Below are 17,073 nucleotides of genomic sequence, written 5' to 3'. Positions count from 1 at the left end.
CACTTAAACTTGTTTTTTAATTCTATCTTTTTAAAGATTTCTTTCACAAATAAAATGTTTTTTTCACCCTTCGGGGTCCTTCAGGAACACCCTGACAAGGCTAGGGGGTCAGGCACTCTCTACCCTGCCCCCTTAAACAGTTTAAAATGTTTCTTTGTTTTTTTAAGCGATTTCTACCGTGCGCACACCCCGCGATTTTTTGTAAAAAAATACAATGTTTTTTTCACCCTTAGGGGTCCTTCAGGGACCCCCTGACAAAGGCTAGGGGGTCAGGAACTCTGTACCCTGCCCCCTTTCCACTTTCTCCGCCTTTCTCTTTCAGTGCGACACACAAAATGGCGTCCGACACTTCCTGATTTCGACCGATTCGAATGTTTACTGACATCTAACCACCAATCAGAATTATGCTCGCGCACGGCACCGTGCGTGCACGGTGCGCGCATATAGCTATATATGTACTTTTAAGTACAATTTTCTCAGGAACTACTGAACAGATTGACTCCATATATGCAAAAGGCACTTCCCTGACCTGAGGACTACCTCTTTGCCAAATTTCAAATAATTCTGTTTAGCCGTTCGGGCTGTAACTTTGACTAAAGGTCCTATGGGAAAATGCATGGGGAAAACACGTTTTGGGACCCTCCTTTTTTCTCGGCCCCCGCTTGACGAATCACCCCGAGACTTTCAGGGTAGGAGCTGAGTGGAGCACCCCATTAGTTTTGAAATTTCGCGAGGATTCGTCAATCGGCGCCAAAGTTATTCAAAATAGAATTTTCAGATTTTCTATGGAAACACGGTCCTAACTACAACTATCTACTGGCGACCGCCAGTAGATAATATACACACATACATATATATAAATGCATATGCATATATATGCATACATATATGTGCATATGTGTGCGTGTAGAGAGAGGTAGAGAGGTAGAGGTGTAGAGGTAGAGGTGTAGAGGTAGAGAGGTAGAGAGGTAGAGAGTAGTAGAGAGAGAGGTAGAGAGTGGAGAGTGAGTAATAGAGAGTAGAGAGTAGTAGAGAGTAGTAGAGAGAGTAGTAGAGAGTGAGTAGTAGAGAGTAGTAGAGTGAGTAGTAGAGAGTAGTAGAGAGTGAGTAGTTGGATGAGTAGTAGAGAGTAGTAGAGAATAGTAGAGAGTGAGTAGTAGAGAGTAGTAGAGAGTGAGTAGTAGAGAGTAGTAGAGAGTGAGCAGTAGAGAGTGAGCAGTAGAGAGTGAGTTGCAGAGAGAGCGTAGTAGAGAGTAGTACCGAGTGAGTAGTTGAGTGAGTAGTAGAGAGAGTAGTAGAGAGTGAGTAGTAGAGAGTAGTAGAGAGTAGTAGCAGCGTGAGTAGTAGAGAGGAAGTAGTAGAGATTAGTAGAGAGTAGTAGTAGAGAGAGTAGTAGAGAGTGAGCACTAGAGAGTAGTAGAGAGTGAGTAGTAGAGAGTGAGTAGTAGAGAGAGAGTAGTAGAAAGTGAGTAGTAGAGAGTAGTAGAGAGTGAGTAGTAGAGAGTGAGTAGTAGAGAGAGAGTAGTAGAGTAGTAGAGAGTGAGTAGCAGAGAGTGAGTAGTAGAGAGTAGTGGAGTAGTAGAGAGTGAGTAGTAGAGAGTAGTAAAGAGTGAGTAGTAGAGTGAATATTAGAGAGTAGTAGAGTGAGTAGTAGAGAATAGTAGAGAGCGAGTAGTAGAGAGCAAGTAGCAGAGAGTGTGTAGTAGATGGGGAGTAGTAGAGAGTAGTAGAGAGTGAGTAGTAGAGAGAGTAGTAGAGAGTGAGAAGTAGAGAGAGTAGTAGATAGTAGTAGAGTAGTAGAGAGTGAGGTAATAGAGCGAGTAGTAGAGAGTGAGTAGTGGAGAGTGAGAAGTAGAGAGTTTAAGAGAGCGAGTAGTAGAGAGTGAGTAGTAGAGAGTGAGTAGTAGAGAGTAGTAGAGAGTGAGTAGTAGAGAGAGAGTAGTAGAAAATGAGTAGTAGAGAGTGGTAGAGTGAGTAGTAGGGAGTGAGTAGTAGAGAGAGAATATTAGAGAGTGAGTAGTAGAGTAGTAGAGCGTGAGTGGTAAAGAGTAATAGAGAGTAGCAGAGTGAGTACTAGAGAGTAGTAGAGAGTGAGTAGTAGAGAGAGTAGTAGAGAGTAGTAGAGTAGTATAGAGTAGTATAGAGTGAGTAGTAAAGAGTGAGTAGTAGAGAGTGAGTAGTAGAGAGTGAGTAGTAGAGAGTAGTAGAGAGCGAGTAGTAGAGAGTGAGTAGTAGAGAGTAGTAGAGAGGGAGCAGTAGAGAGTGAGTAGTAGAGAGTGAATAGTAGAGAGTGAGTAGTAGAGAGTGAGTAGTAGAGAGAGAGTAGTATAGAGTAGTAGAGAACAATCAGTAGGGAGTTAGTAGTAGAGAGTGAGTAGTAGAGAGTGAATAGTAGAGAGTGAGTAGTAGAGAGTGAGTAGTAGAGAGTAGTAGAGTGAGTAGTAGAAAGTGAGTAGTAGAGAGAGAGTAGTACAGTAGTAGAGAGTGAGTAGTAGAGTACTTGAGAGTGAGTAGTAGAGAATAATAGTAGAGAGTAGTAGTGAGTAGTAGAGAGCATTAGAGAGTGAGTAGTAGAGAGTGAGTAGAAGAGATTAGTGGCGAGTTAGTAGAGACTGAACAGTAGAGAGAGAAGTAGAGAGTAGTAGAGAGTGAGTAGTAGAGAGTGTATAGTAGAGAGTAGTAGAGAGTGAGTAGTAGAGAGTGAGCAGTAGAGAGTAGTATAGAGTGAGTAGTAGAGAGTAGAAGAGAGTGAGTAGTAGAGAGTGAGTAGTAGAGAGAGAGTAGTAGAGAGTGAGTAGTAGAGTAGTAGAGAGTAGTCAGTCAATGTCTGTCAGTATCAGTCAGTCAGTCCATCAGTGTCAGTCAGTCAGTGTCAGTCAATCATTGTCAGTCATTGTCAGTCAGTCAGTGTCAGTAATCAGTGTCAGTCAGTGTCAGTGTCAGTCAGTGTCAGTCAGTGTCAATCTGTCAGTGTCAGTCAGTCAGTGTCAGTCAGTTAGTGTCAGTCAGATAGAGCAGCTCTGCTGACCTGGTTCTCTGGCTCTAACACACTGCTGACCTTGTTCTCTCCCTCTAAAGCAGCTCTGCTGACCTGGTTTCTCTGGCTCTAGAGCAGCTCTGCTGACCTAGTTCTTAGGCTACAGAGCAGCTCTGCTGATCTGGTTCTCTGGCTCTACAACAGCTCTGCTGACCTGGTTCTCTGGCTCCAAAGCAGCTCCACTGACCCGGTTCTATGGCTCTAAAGCCCTTCTGCGACATGGTTCTCTGGCTCTAGAGCAGCTCTGCTGACCTGGTTCTCTCCCTCTAGAGCAGCTCTGCTGACCTGGTTGACTCCCTCTAAAGCAGCTCTACTGACCTGGTTTCTCTGGCTCTACAGCGACTCTGCCGACCTGGTTCTCGGGCTTTAGAGCAGCTCTGCTGACCTGGTTCTTAGGCTCTAGAGCAGCTCTGCTGACCTGGTTCTCTGGCTCTAAAGCAGCTCTGCTGACCTGGTTCTATGGCTCTAAAGCAGCTCTGCAGACCTGGTTCTCTGGCTCTAGAGCAGCTCTGCTGACCTGGTTCTCTGGCTCTAAAGCAGCTCTGCTGGCCTAGTTCTCTGGCTCTAAAGCAGCTCTGCTGACCTGGTTCTCTCCCTCTAAAGCAGCTCTGCTGACCTGGTTTCTCTAGCTCTACAGCAGCTCTGCCGACCTGGTCCCTTGGCTCTAAAGCAGACCTGCTGACCTGGTTCTCTCCCTCTAAAGCAGCTCTGCTGACCTGGTTCTCTCGCTCTAAAGCAGCTCTACTGACCTGGTTTCTCTGGTTCTACAGCAGCTCTGCTGACCTGGTTTCTCTGGCTCTACAGCAGCTCTGCTGACCCGGTTCTCGGCCTCTAGAGCAGCTCTGCTGACCTGGGACTCTGGCTCTAAAGCAGCTCTGCTGACCTGGTTCTCTGGCTCTAGAGCAGCTCTGCTGAACTGGTTCTCTGGCTCTAAAGCAGCTCTGCTGACCTGGTTCTCTCCCTCTAAATCAGCTCTGCTGACCTGGTTCTCTGGCTCTAGAGCAGCTCTGCTGACCTGGTTCTCTGCCTCTAGAGCAGCTCTGCTGACCTGGTTCTCTGGCTCTAGAGCAGCTCTGCTGACCTGGTTCTCTGCCTCTAGAGCAGCTCTGCCGACCAGGTTCTCTGGCTCTAAAGTAGCTCTGCTGACCTGGTTCTATGGCTCTAAAGCAGCTCTGCTTCCTGGTTCTCTGACTCTAGAGCAGCTCTGCTGACTTGGTTCTCTCCCTCTAAAGAGCTCTGCTGACCTGGTTCTCTGGCTCTAAAGCAGTTCTGCTGACCTGGTTCTCTGCCTCTAGAGCAGCTCTGCTGACCTGGTTCTATGGCTCTAAAGCAGCTCTGCTGACCTGGTTCTCTGGCTCTAGAGCAGCTCTGCTGACCTGTTTCTCTGGCTCTAAAGCAGTTCTGCTGACCTGGTTCTCTCCCTCTAAAGCAGCTCTGCTGACTTGGTTTCTCTGGCTCAACAGTAGCTCTGCTGACCTGGTTCTCGGCCTCTAGAGCAGCTCTGCTGACCTGGGTCTCTGGCTCTAGAGCAGCTTTGCTGACATGGGTCTCTGGTTCTAGAGAAGCTCTGCTGACCTGCTTCTTAGGCTCTAGAGCAGTTCTGCTGACCTAGTTCTCTGGCTCTACAACGGCTCTGCTGACCTGGTTTCTCTGACCCTGTCCGCTGCCTGATCGAGCTCCACCGGCCGAGCCAAGATCCGGCATTAATCCATCCTTCAGCTGCACCTTTGGTGTCACTCTTGCCGATATTTGACCACCCTTTGCGACGTGGAGCAGATCGGTAGCGCTCCTGGGGCGAAACGAGCTCTGCCTGTCCCTGCGACTTCAGGCCTCGCTCAGCCCAACTCTGCATAAAATGGCCGGTATGGTGTGTGTTTCGTGTGCTGGCACAAGTATGTGCCAACATCAGCGGAAATCTGGCAGAGGCTATGGCAAGCTGTGGGATCGTGATTGCCCTGTCTGCGGTGCGGCTCATGCTTGAGGGTGGTGAGCTGATCGGGGCGTGAGGACTCCAACCGCTGAAGAAACTGCTGCCGCCATCTTGTGGAGCCCGGCCGGGACGCTACGCCGATCCGACTTCACCACTGGATGTGTCCCTGGAATGGGGGTTGTGAATGAGCTGCCCGCCGATTGAATATCAGCGCTAGTAAGTGGTAACGGGGGGGAGCAACGGGAGGGGAGGACTGTTCCGTTCTGCCCGACGTCCTGGGGCTGGCATGGGCCTCCCTAGCTGGCGATCCCCTGCAGCAACCACAAGGCAAGTGGCAGCTTCCAATAGGCCCTCAGTGGAAAATGGTGACCTGTGCCTGGATATATAAACGGGGCCCACAGGGATCATGGAGCTGACCCTCTATATTCTTATGTAACTCGGCACTTACTTTCTAAGCGGAGCTCACGGAGCCTGACTCTTTATTGGCACCCACCAATGTATTTTCACCGGTACGTGAAGATGTCCCATCTGACAAGAAGGTCCCCTTGTTCCACTAGAACAATGGGCTTAGCTGAGGAAACAATACTAAGATGTAGAGACAATACCACCTATAGAGTCTTGGAGATCAACAGACTCGATTTGCCTGACCTCAAGATGGCAGACAAGCTACACTCTCCTTCCTAACCTGCCTCCCTTGCTAGATCCACAAGCCCGTCTCTAGACTTTTGGGCCCTTCCTCATCCTCTTTTTATCCGGCGGAGTCCGAAATGTATGTCCGATTCCCGGTGGAGCTGCTCCGACAGCTATAGGGGAGACAGGCTCTGGCACCCCGCTATGGCCGTCACCTACCTAGCTGAACCTCGGACTTATGTATTGTCTCTTTCTCCGCTGCTGACTACACCCCTCCCTCCCATGGACTCCCTGCTCTCCCTGGCCTTTTTCTTTTTTTGTGGATCTTGTTTTTCACGGTCACCAATAATGGTCTGTTATGCTGCAGCTTTCTCTCCTTTCTGTCCATTATGGTCAGCAAGCTACTATTGCCTCTTTCCCCTCTGTTCTCTGTTGTCCATGTGCATGGTCCTGTCCCCTCCCTATTGCTTTCTATGGATTGTTGTGCTGCACTCCTGTCCCGCATGCCCTGTGTGGTGTATTGTGCTGCTGCAAACCCTGATGGCTGCCCTGTAGGGGCAGTTTAGTGCACCTCTCCATGTCCCTCCTGTCCTCTGTTATCCGAGTCCATGTCCCTACCCCAATTCCTCCTGCCTTCCATGATCCTAAGCACCATACTTGCGAACATTTTGAACTTGGTTAGAGGGAGATTTTGGGAAAAAACTGGGGTATTGATTTTCCCCTTTGAGTAACACTGAAAAAGAGGAGATTGTAGACAGGAGACAGATCAAATAAAGCCCATTTGAGCTTTAAAACATTGGATGTTTCCTGGCTGAATCGTGTCTGTTGGCATGTATGGTTGTACTACCACTGCCTCTTCCTTCAGCCCACAATGGTTTATTATATTGCCACAGCCTCTCTTGCCAGTCCTGTATTGTTGGTTTGTTGCCCCTGCCCCGCTTTCTACTGCCCTCCATAGTCTGTTGTGCTGCCACTGCCCTTCCTGCCTGCCCAGTGTGGTCAAATTGTTGCCTCTGCACCCTCCTACATGCCTTCAATTTTGAGAGTCCGTGCTGATGGCCTCTGCCTCTCAACAGTATCCTAATGAACAACTAGATTGATAACATTCTATATTTATTACAAAAGTGAGGAACGCCTGACGTCATCTTGAGGTAATCAAAACTGTAGTACCTAGAGCATTTCCTTTAGAAATTACATCTATGAGAGGGTCTTATTTGCATCAAATTTATGGTTAGTGCTCTAAAAAACTAAAATGAGGACATATTTTCTGAGTTTTCAAATAGCGACAAAGCACTTTTAAATTATTTGTTATCTTTATGTTTTTTTATCCAGTTGACCACTTGATTAAATGTTGCACTTACGGGAGAGGATGTGGTGTTACTTCCAGAGCTGCAGACTTTGCAACTGGGGAACCAGGTTGGAGTTTCTGCTTCAGCTCGACATTCTGTGATTCTGGTCTAATCACTTAATCTCCCCATGTCTACAACCAAAATGAATTTGTTCTTGTGTGATGTAACCAATGCTCATGTAAAGCACTCAAATACCTGACAAGTCTGCTCTATATAAAACTGCAAAAACACAAAAAATAAAAAGCGTTTTGCACATTTCTGTCATTGGGCTACATGTGGGCTACATCTGGGTGATATTTGTGCTGCATTTGGACTCTTTTGTCTCTGGTGGCCATCTTGGGAGATCTATTTGTTATGAAGTTTCCTAATTTCCTCATTTACTGCAGTCTCCTCAGTAGGAAATGCTGTCATTTTTTTACAATGATTCCATCAAGAAGGTATTCCGATATGTCACACATTTGTCATGAATTCAGAATGTTAGCACTCTAGTTGCTCATTAGATCACTGTAGTAAAGCGACTGCTCACCAGTGAAGTCTGCTGCTGGTATTGAAAGTGCATGTTTCAGCCTGCATGTCAGAATTTTTTAATGAAATAGAAGAGGATTTGAGATGTCACTCAAAATGTGCCCTAATTTTTCTTTCTGCAGCCCCAATCATACTTTCTTTGGCAAACTGAACCCCCTCATTTTGTTTCCTTTTTAAATTAAATGTTTTAAGAGTTACCACTTTATTCCAATCAAGATGGCTTCAGGTGTGCAATACATTTGTCAGCGCTCTAGTTGTTCTTTAGAACACTCTGGGAAGCTGAAGTAGAACACAAAGGAATCAACTGACAGTCTCTGCCATTGTTTTACTGAGAATGTCAGACTTCATTCTCACATGACTGAGAAAGATAATGTGAATTTAGAGAAAATATGCTCTCAGTTTAGCTTATAGATCACCTTCCAAACCTCTGTGGGAAAAGCATGAGAAAATAGTTTTCTCTCAAACATGATTTATGATATCCCAGCAGAAGGCTTTTTCACATGCTCTAATCACCTTAGAACACACCACAATTCCTAAAATGAGTATTGTACCATCAACAAATGATGTATAATATAACAAAAGTCTTAAAACCTTCTATTAACTGCAATGCTTTTTAATGAGGTGCTATCATGTATATTGGTCCCAAGATGGCTGCCAACACTTCTTGGATGAAGTGCTGACAGCCAATCAGATCTCACGATGACATGTGTGGTTAGGCTCTGCCCAGATATTTATGTGATTTTACTTTTGATTTTCTCAGGAACTACTGCACAGATTTACACCATTTAACCAAAAGGCATGACTCTGAACCAAGGGCTACCTTTTTGCCAAATTTGGTGTAATTCCGTTCAGCAGTTCGGGTTGTAGCTGCGACTAAAGGTTCCTAAGGAAAATTGCATTGGGAAAACATGTTTTGGGACCCCCCTTTTTTCTCGGCCCCTGCTTGACGAATCACCCCAAGACTTTCAGGATAGGAACAGACCAGACTTGGCCAAAAGTTGTAAAAATTTCTCAAATATTCGTCAACCGGCGCTAAAGTTATTGGGAATAGAATGTTGCCGATCTCCTATGGAAAATAGGCCCTAACTAGAACTACCTACTGGCGGCCGCCAGTAGGTAATATATATATATATATATATATATATATATATATATATATATATATATATATTACCTACTGGCAGTCGCCAGTAGGTAGTTATAGTTAGGACCACGTTTCCATAGGAAATCCGCAACATTCTATTTTGAATAACTTTGGCGCCGGTCGACGAATCCTCGCGAATGTTTCAAAATAGGTGGGGCGCTACGCTCTGCTCCTACCCTGAAAGTCTCGGGGGGATTCGTCAAGCGGGGGCTGAGATAAAAGGGGGGTCCCAAAACGCGTTTTTCCCATGCATTTTTCCATAGGACCTTTAGACACAGCTACAGCCCGAACGGCTGAACAGAATTACTTGAAATTTGGCAGAGAGGTAGTCCTCAGGTCAAGGAAGTGCCTTTTGTAGGTTTGGTGTAAATCTGTTCAGTAGATTCTGAGAAAATAGCCTTTAAATCAATATATATATCTGTGGCAGCTTACGGTGCGCTTACGGTGCGCTTACCGTAAGCTTACCGTACGCGTACGGTGGCGTGCGCGAGCGCGATTTTGATTGGCTCTTAGATCTTAGTAAACATTCAAATCGGTCGAAACCAGGAAGCGGCGGCTGCCATTTTCTCTCTCGCTCTCTGAGTTGGGCAGCAAAAACGAAGCCCAAAAATGTCTAAAGAGGCAGTTTCTTGAGATCCTAACCACCCAGCATTGATATAGGGGTCCCCAAACAACCCCCAAGTTCGGAAAATCACCGATTACGCTTACCGTACGCGTACGGTAACAATTTTAAAAAAAAACAATTATCCACATTCTCCCCACCCCGTGTGCAAATGGTGCCCGATGGGCACCATTTGTGCATGGCATATAAGCGTTATGAAATTAACAAATGTGCGCACGGTGCGCGAAGCGCATCGTGCGTACATGGCCCATCCCGCATAACGTGGGCACGCGGTGCACTAACTGCGTAAAGTGGGCGCGCGGTGCACGAAGCGCACCGCGTGCTCATTGTGCGCGCACGGTGCGCGAAGCGCACCGTGCGCGCACGGAACGAACTGCGTTAACTGGGCGCGCACACCACGAATGGCGTAAAGTAACTTAGCATTTAAAAAACCGTACAAATTCACTGAAAAAACCATAGGTTTCACACACGTTATAGTTAGGAATTAGCATTTAAAAAACCTTGCAAATTCACTGAAAAAACCATAGGTTTCACACATGTTATAGTTAGCTGTACATTTCACTCGTAAAAAACCAATGAAATTCCCCCGTTATAGTTAGTGCAGGCAACTATAACTCACGCGACCGCAATCTTCTGCTGATGACATATGTGTCTTTATGAAAAAAAAATATTTGTAATATATGTATAGCTAAAATTTAATGGAAGAAGACATGGGCAAATAAGTGTCTAAATACAGTATTAGCATCAGCAGAGGATTGCGGTCGCGTGAGTTATAGTTGCCTGCACTAACTATAACGGGGGAATTTCATTGGTTTTTTACGAGTGAAATGTACAGCTAACTATAACATGTGTGAAACCTATGGTTTTTTCAGTGAATATATATATATATATATATGTATGTATTAAGCTCGTTGAGTTGTCTAACCCTGGGTGTAGTTTGCGAAGTAGCGGTACGCGTAGCTACGTGAAGTGCACTTCGCACTACGGGAGCTACGCTTAGCTACCCGAACTACGTAGTGCACTGTGCAAAATGCTGTTCGCACTGATTGCACATTGCCGGATGCTTGTCCGCACTGTGCAATCAGTGCAAACTGCATCTTGCACAGTGCAAGCGGTCGTTTTCTGCCGCTCGAGTAGATTTCTACTCGAGCGGCAGCTTTCTCAACACGGACTGGTAGTTTCTCATCGCGAGCGGTCGCGAGCATACGCGACCACTCGCAATGAGAAACCTGTCCTCCCCGCGTTGAGAATCTTGCTGGGAGGTTTATTTTCCACGCTCGCGATCGGCAACTTGATGTTACTGATCGCGAACGAGGAAAAAGTCTCGCCGGGATGTCATTTTGCTTCCTCGCGGTTGCCAACTTGATGTTGAGGACCGCGAGCAAGCAAAAAATGACCGCTGCACTTCGCTACGCTATGCTACGCGTGTTTGCACTGTGCTACATGCAATTCGCGTAGTGCGAAGTAGCGCAGACTTCGCAAACTACGCGAACGTAGCATAGTGCTTTGCCCAGGGTTAGAGTTGTTTCTCAGCTAAGCAGCACTCGAGACACCAGATTGCTACATTCAGCTTTTTATTGGTATGGATGGAATATTGCTTCTCGATGCAGTCTAACAGCTGAGTTTTCGACAGGCTAACGAATTTCCAATTTCATTTCTTCCTCAGAGGCTGGTGAAACAGAAGAGTGGATGCCGGTATTCATTTCCGTTTTATAGCATTTATGATTCCCTGAATGGGATAATTAATACACAGTATTATGGGAAATGGAGTCCGGAAATCAGTCCACAGATGGATGCACTCGCAATGTCTGTTAATTTAAGACCCTCGGATGGGCCTCGATAAGCGTAACCATCCTCAATCCATTTCTGATGCTCCACATATGCAACTTAGCAATTACCAAGTTCTGTGGCCCCCCTTCCTCCGGGGTGGTGCTTGCTTGGCGGCAGGACGGCCACCCATAGATTAAGCTCAGTGAGTTGTTCCTCAGATAAGCAGCACTCGAGACACCAGATTGCTGCATTCAGTTTTTTTATTGGTATGGATGGTATAATGCTTCACGATGCAGTCTAACAGCTGAGTTTTCGCCAACCTGAAATGTTTCGAATTTCATTTCTTCCTCAGGGGCTGGCGAAACAGGAGAGTGCATGCCCTTATCCATTTCCATTTTATAGCATTTATGATTCCCTGAATGGGCTAATTAATATACAGCATTATGGGAAATGGAGTCCGGAAACCAGTCCACAGTAGGATGCACACGCAATGTCTGTTAATTTAAGACCCTCGGATGGGCCTCGATAAGCGTAACCATCCCGAATCCCTTTCTGATGCTCCATAAATGCAATTTAGCAATTCACAAGTTCCGTAGCCCCCCTTCCTCCGGGGTGGTGTTTGCTTGGCAGCAGGATGGCCGCCCATAGATTAAGCTCGGTGAGTTGTCCCTCAGATAAGCAGAATCAGTCAGTGGGTATGTACTAACTGGTATTGGTGTGTCTATGGTTCGAGAATGGTAGTTTGCATTTTAGAGTAGGTGTATGAAAGGTTATATCAGGGTGTGATGATGTGAATCAGATATTAAGTGGATGAAATCATCAGTGATGTCATCAGTGATGTCATTTGAGATGTCATCAGTGATGTCACTGACCATGTCATGAGTGATGTAATATGTGAAGTCATCTGCAGTGCATTGCCGGGGCGCGAGTTATAGTTAGCTCAACTAACTGAAGCAGCCGAATTTCTCTGGTTTTGTACGATTGAAATGTCCAACTAACTATAACGTCCCTGAAACCTGTGTTTTTTTGAGTGAACATATATATATAACCTACTGGCAGTCGCCAGTAGGTAGTTATAGTTAGGACCTATTTTCCATAGGAAATCCGCAACATTCTATTCCCAATAACTTTGACGCCGGTTGACAAATCTTCGCGAAAGTTTCAAAACTTTTGGCCAGCTCTGGTCCGCTCCTATCCTGAAATTCTCGGGGTGATTCGTCAAGCAAGGCCCGAGAAAAAAGGGGGTCAAAAACATGTTTTCCCCATGCAATTTTCCATAGGAACCTTTAGTCGCAGCTACTGCTGAACGGAATTACACCAAATTTTGCAAAAAGGTAGCCCTTGGTTCAGAGTCGTGCCTTTTGGTTAAATGGTGTAAATCCGTTCAGTAGTTGCTGGAAAAATCAAAAGTAAAATCACTTATATCTAGGGCAACGGATCCTCCCGAGCACGAGCTTTATGCTGATTGGCTGTCAACACTTCAAACCAGGAAGTGTTGGCAACCATCTTGTGCACAAGAAAGCAGAAAGAAAACGCAAAAAATGCAAAAAGGGGACAGGGTAGAAACACCCTGACCCACTAGGCCTACTTAGGGGGTCCCACAAGGACCTCCAGGGCCCCCAATTTTTTTTAAAAAAATTGGCAGAATCTGCTCAGGCCGCGCGGATCCTGCCGATACAAAAAAACTAAGCACGGGCTCCCGCGCTTCGTTGTTAATTAGCCCCCAGGGGATCATGTCCCGGGGGCAATAGGCATAATTTAATGGGGGGCTCAGAGGGACCCCACAGCCCCGGGGACCGCCACCCCTGGGGCTTTATAAAATGATGTGGGGGGGCTCTCTGCCCCCCCAGCCCCAGGGACTGCCACATCCAGGGCTACAAAATGAAATGGGTGGGGGGGCTCAAAGGCCCCCCCAAGCCCCAGGGACTGCCACCCCGGGGCGTTATTTACATATTTGCATGTAGGCTCACGGCCCCCCCACAGCCCCGTGGACCGCCACCCCGGGGCTTGTTTTAAAAATAAAAAACTACCTGCGTGGGTGGGCTCGAGCCCCCACACACCCCGTGGACCGCCACCTCCCCGGGGCACTAAATATTCAAAATAGGGGGTCCGTTACAGACCCCTAAGCCCCGGGGACCACCACCCCCCGGGGCTTTGAATTAAGTGGGAGGGGGGCCGTGCGGCCCCCCCTTGAGCCCTTGATGGCCCTGGTAACCGCCACCCCCCAGGGCCGGTTCCTGCAGCGTCCCGGGGTGCCTACCCCTGGGACACTGTAGTTTGCTATGGCAGGGCAGGAGCCTCGCGGCTCCTGCCCTGCCATAGCAAACTTGGTTTGGATTTTGAAAGAGAGAGCAGGAAACCTGCTCTCTCTTTCAAAATTCAAACCAAATTGCTCTTCCATCTTAGCAGCTCCCCATGTGGAAAAATAATGCCGTCTCCCGCAGGAGGTGGGGAGCCGGCGGGACCGTGGGGGAATTGGGGACCCACACACAGTCCCCAATGGAGAGGGACAGCCCCGGGGGATGGGGTCCCCGGGCTACAAGTTTCCCTCCCCATGAATTAAAAATAAAAAAATGTTTAAACAAAAACTAATGCCTTTTCTTGATCTATAAAACACCCGGTGGCGCCGGAATCCAACATGGCTGGAACAACATTCCATTATCCTTTTGCCAACAAGGAGATCTCCAAAAAGAAGTGTGGTTGGGTGCACACGTCGTTACCCATCAAAGAAGGGATGTAGCTGTGGCTTGAAGAGATCCCTTCAGTTGTCCTCAAGCCAGGTCCTTTCCCGGCATGTATTCAGTTGAGGATACCGTCTGCTTGCGGTAGTCGGTTTGCGGACCTCTTGCTCTCAGGAAGCACTCCTTGATAAAATGGCCCTTCTTTCCACAGTAGATGCAGAATATCCAAACAGTTTCCAAATGATGAAATGAGAATCCACCAGGCTCCTGAGTATGTTGTTGATTTTAATGTTCTTCAGTACATGTTGAATAAGGATTACAGCCAGACTCAACAACATACAATAATTCAAGAACTGTATCGACAATAGTTACTATACTATTATTGATTTATGATATTTGCCTAGTACCTATGACCTAATTCTACACTTATGGGATGTTCTGTTCAAGCCGATCTTCTTTCATAACTTTCTGGCATTTTGTGGTTTCAATTTGCTTACGGCACTTTTGGGTAGTAAGTGTCTTGGCTTATTAAGCACCCCTTTAGACATATAAATATCTATCATAGAGGGGGCGTGGCTTGAACGCCGAAGAAAATGGCCGCTGCCTGCCGGACCTCCGTGACGGAGTAGCGCGTTCGACTTCCCCCAGGGCTCTCTTTCTTCACGGAGGACTTTTATACTTGTGTGACCATGTTCCGTATTCTTGCCGGCATTGACTGGGATGTCAGTGACTTTTAATGGATAGCGGAGTTGGCTGATATTTGCTTCCTGTCTCTGCCGCGGCTCTGTAAACGCCGCGACCGCCATTTTGGATGCTCCGGCTTCCCGCGCTACGTCGTTGAAGGTTTTCCTCACATCCACTCACTCATGTGACTGACGGTGAGCGTTCTATGGCCTCAAATGTTTTGCATCTTGACTTTTATTTCTTCCTGACGTCGTGATGTGGTACTTCTGACTTTGGCTGTGGATATACTTATACAGTGGGTTACTCGCTCCATCCTCACTGACCAAATTTATAAACGCAAGTTATTCTATTCACATTTCTTGGTGTCCTGTTTCTGGTGTTGAATGGCAATGCCTCGCACTAGCCGTGGTGGGGCCCAGCAGCCCAAATCCTCGTCCATGGCAGACCCTAATCCTTACAGTGTGCTGCAGGAGTCTGTGGAAGAGCCTGGTTCTGAATCTGTTAATTCTGCGCTTCTGGTTTCTGTTCCTTCATGCTCCAGTAATAAATCAATCTCTAAGATTCCCTCTGCTTCTTCTTCATCTTCTGGTAAAAGAACAAAAATTAACCCTCCTTCTCCTCCTAATACTTCGCCTATACTTTCAATGGAACTTTTGTTGGAAGAAATCCGCTCTCTTAAGCCATACATGACAGAGACTAACTTTCGCCTCCAACACCTTGAGGATAATTGGTCAAATACTGAGAAGAGGGTTGATGCTCTGGAGATTCATGTTGAATCTATTCAAGCTGTTACAGACCACATTCCTGATATGCGAAGGGAGATCATGCATCTGACACAGCAAGTGGAGTATTTGGAAAACAGGAATAGGCGTAATAACCTACGCATTTATGGCCTTTCGAAAGGACTTGAAGGTCCTGACCCCTTGCTATTTTTCCGATCTTTTCTACCAAAAATTCTTGGATTTCCTGCAACACCCCCTCTCAACATCCAGCGGGCTCACCGCTTGGGTCACAACCCGGGCTCTTCTGCTTCGTCCTCTCATGTGAAGCCTAGAGGTATTATCTTATATTTTTTGGAGTATACCGACCTACTCAGAGTCCTACAGGCTGCCAAGCAAAAAGGGAAGATTCTGTGGAACGGCTCTAATTTGTTCTTTGCCCAAGACTATTCTAAAGCCACGGCAGATCGCCGGAAGAAATTTTTGGACATGAGGCCTGCTCTCCGTAATTTGAATGCTCGATATGGTTTATTTCATCCATGTTTGTTTAAAGTCACATATCAGAACAAAACAACTAATTATGAGGATCCTGCACTTCTTCAGCATTTTTTGAATACCTGTAGAGATGAATCTATGGACATGTCTCGATCGTAATTTCGGTCAACGTATTGAGATTTGTTATGCTTCTCTGTTTTATGCTCAATTTTTGCATTCTCTTTTCTGTGTTTCCGTATATAACTTTGGTGGTTAACATTTTTTCTTCTTTGTTTCCTTTTTAGACACATATTCAGTCCCTTTCTCCTTCCTTATTCATTGTCCCTGGAGGTCGTCGTCCTTCGTACCTTCGTCAGTTTTGGAGTTGTCCGTCTTGGTATGCTGCCTTTTCCTATGTGGCTTCACCCTCCCCATCCTCAATGTTTATCTGTGGTATGTCTTTTTGATATATTATTATATTGGGTTTTTCTATCATGCCTTTTTGTTTTTTGTCTTTCTCTTCAAGTATGGGTGTTATCTTGTATTGTTTATTCTAGTATTGACTCTTTCTTATGTTTTCCTTTTTTCATTTCCCTCTCCTCTCTTTTCATTTCTTATTCTTACATTATGCGTAGTGCTGTCGTTGTTTCTTTGTTTTTTGTTCTAATCCTCTCTGTTACTTCTTTCTCTCCTCCTGCTTTGCTAATTTTCTTCTTTTCTCACTTTCAGTTTTGTTCCTCTCATACTTCCTTATTGCATCTTATCATCTCTCCTCTTGTGTTAATGTTACTTCTTTCCAATTTTTATATGATGATTTTCTGGATATTTATTTACTTGATTGTCTCTTGCATAAGTGATATTTTTTGTTATGAGGTATATATTTAAATGTCGCTAAATATATTTACTTGGAATGTTAAGGGTTTGGGTTCTCCCATTAAGCAGCAACGAGTTTTGTCACATTTAGCAAACTTAAAGGGAGATATTGTGCTATTACAAGAAATTCATATACAAGAGGCTGAAGTTACTAAATTACGCCGTAATTGGGTAGGGCATGTATTTGCATCTCCTGGTTCAGGGAAACGTAATGGTGTTGCAATTCTCTGTCATAAGCGGTTAAATATCAAAGTTATAAATCAAACCAATGATTCTGATGATAGATGGGTCATTGTATCTTTGTTGATTGATAAAATCCCTTTAGCTATTTTTAATGTGTATGCTCCTTCTACACATGATAAATTATTTTGGCCCCAGATATTAGTCTCGTTGATGCAATCCTCTGATGACTATCTCATTTTAGGAGGGGACTGCAATATGGTTATGGACCCTACTTTAGACCGAAAGTCTCATTCACGTTTTTCTCCCTCTTCCATGCACACTCAATTCACATCTACTATATCCCAACGCTCTCTTGTTGATTCTTGGAGACTCTGCCATCCTACACTTCAGGAATATACATACTACTCACCAGCTCATTCTTCACAGTCCCGGATTGACTACATTTTTGTTTC

At 45.8% G+C, this 17,073-nt stretch overlaps 1 protein-coding gene across 11 annotated transcripts in view; it reads left to right on the top strand.

Moving 5' to 3' along the window:
• Positions 1 to 17,073, top strand: part of LOC146822296 (protein leg1a-like) — a 466,514-nt gene that overhangs the window by 107,045 nt on the left and 342,396 nt on the right. For 4 of the 11 annotated variants that reach the window (XM_085613386.1, XM_085613389.1, XM_085613385.1 and 1 more), the window contains exon 2: positions 15,871 to 16,018. The exons of 6 other annotated variants lie outside the window; for them this stretch is intronic. In XM_085613386.1, the coding sequence (XP_085469512.1) occupies positions 16,006 to 16,018 (13 nt within the window). In that variant the 5' untranslated portion in view covers positions 15,871 to 16,005. Of the gene's footprint in view, positions 1 to 15,870; positions 16,019 to 17,073 lie in introns of those variants that run through there. One more of the 11 variants, XM_085613388.1, reaches the window with a different exon arrangement.

The sequence above is a fragment of the Triturus cristatus genome, chromosome 6, assembly GCF_964204655.1.
Source record: "Triturus cristatus chromosome 6, aTriCri1.1, whole genome shotgun sequence".
Classification (NCBI taxonomy): Eukaryota; Metazoa; Chordata; class Amphibia; order Caudata; family Salamandridae; genus Triturus; species Triturus cristatus.
This window is presented reverse-complemented; position numbering and strand designations above follow the sequence as displayed.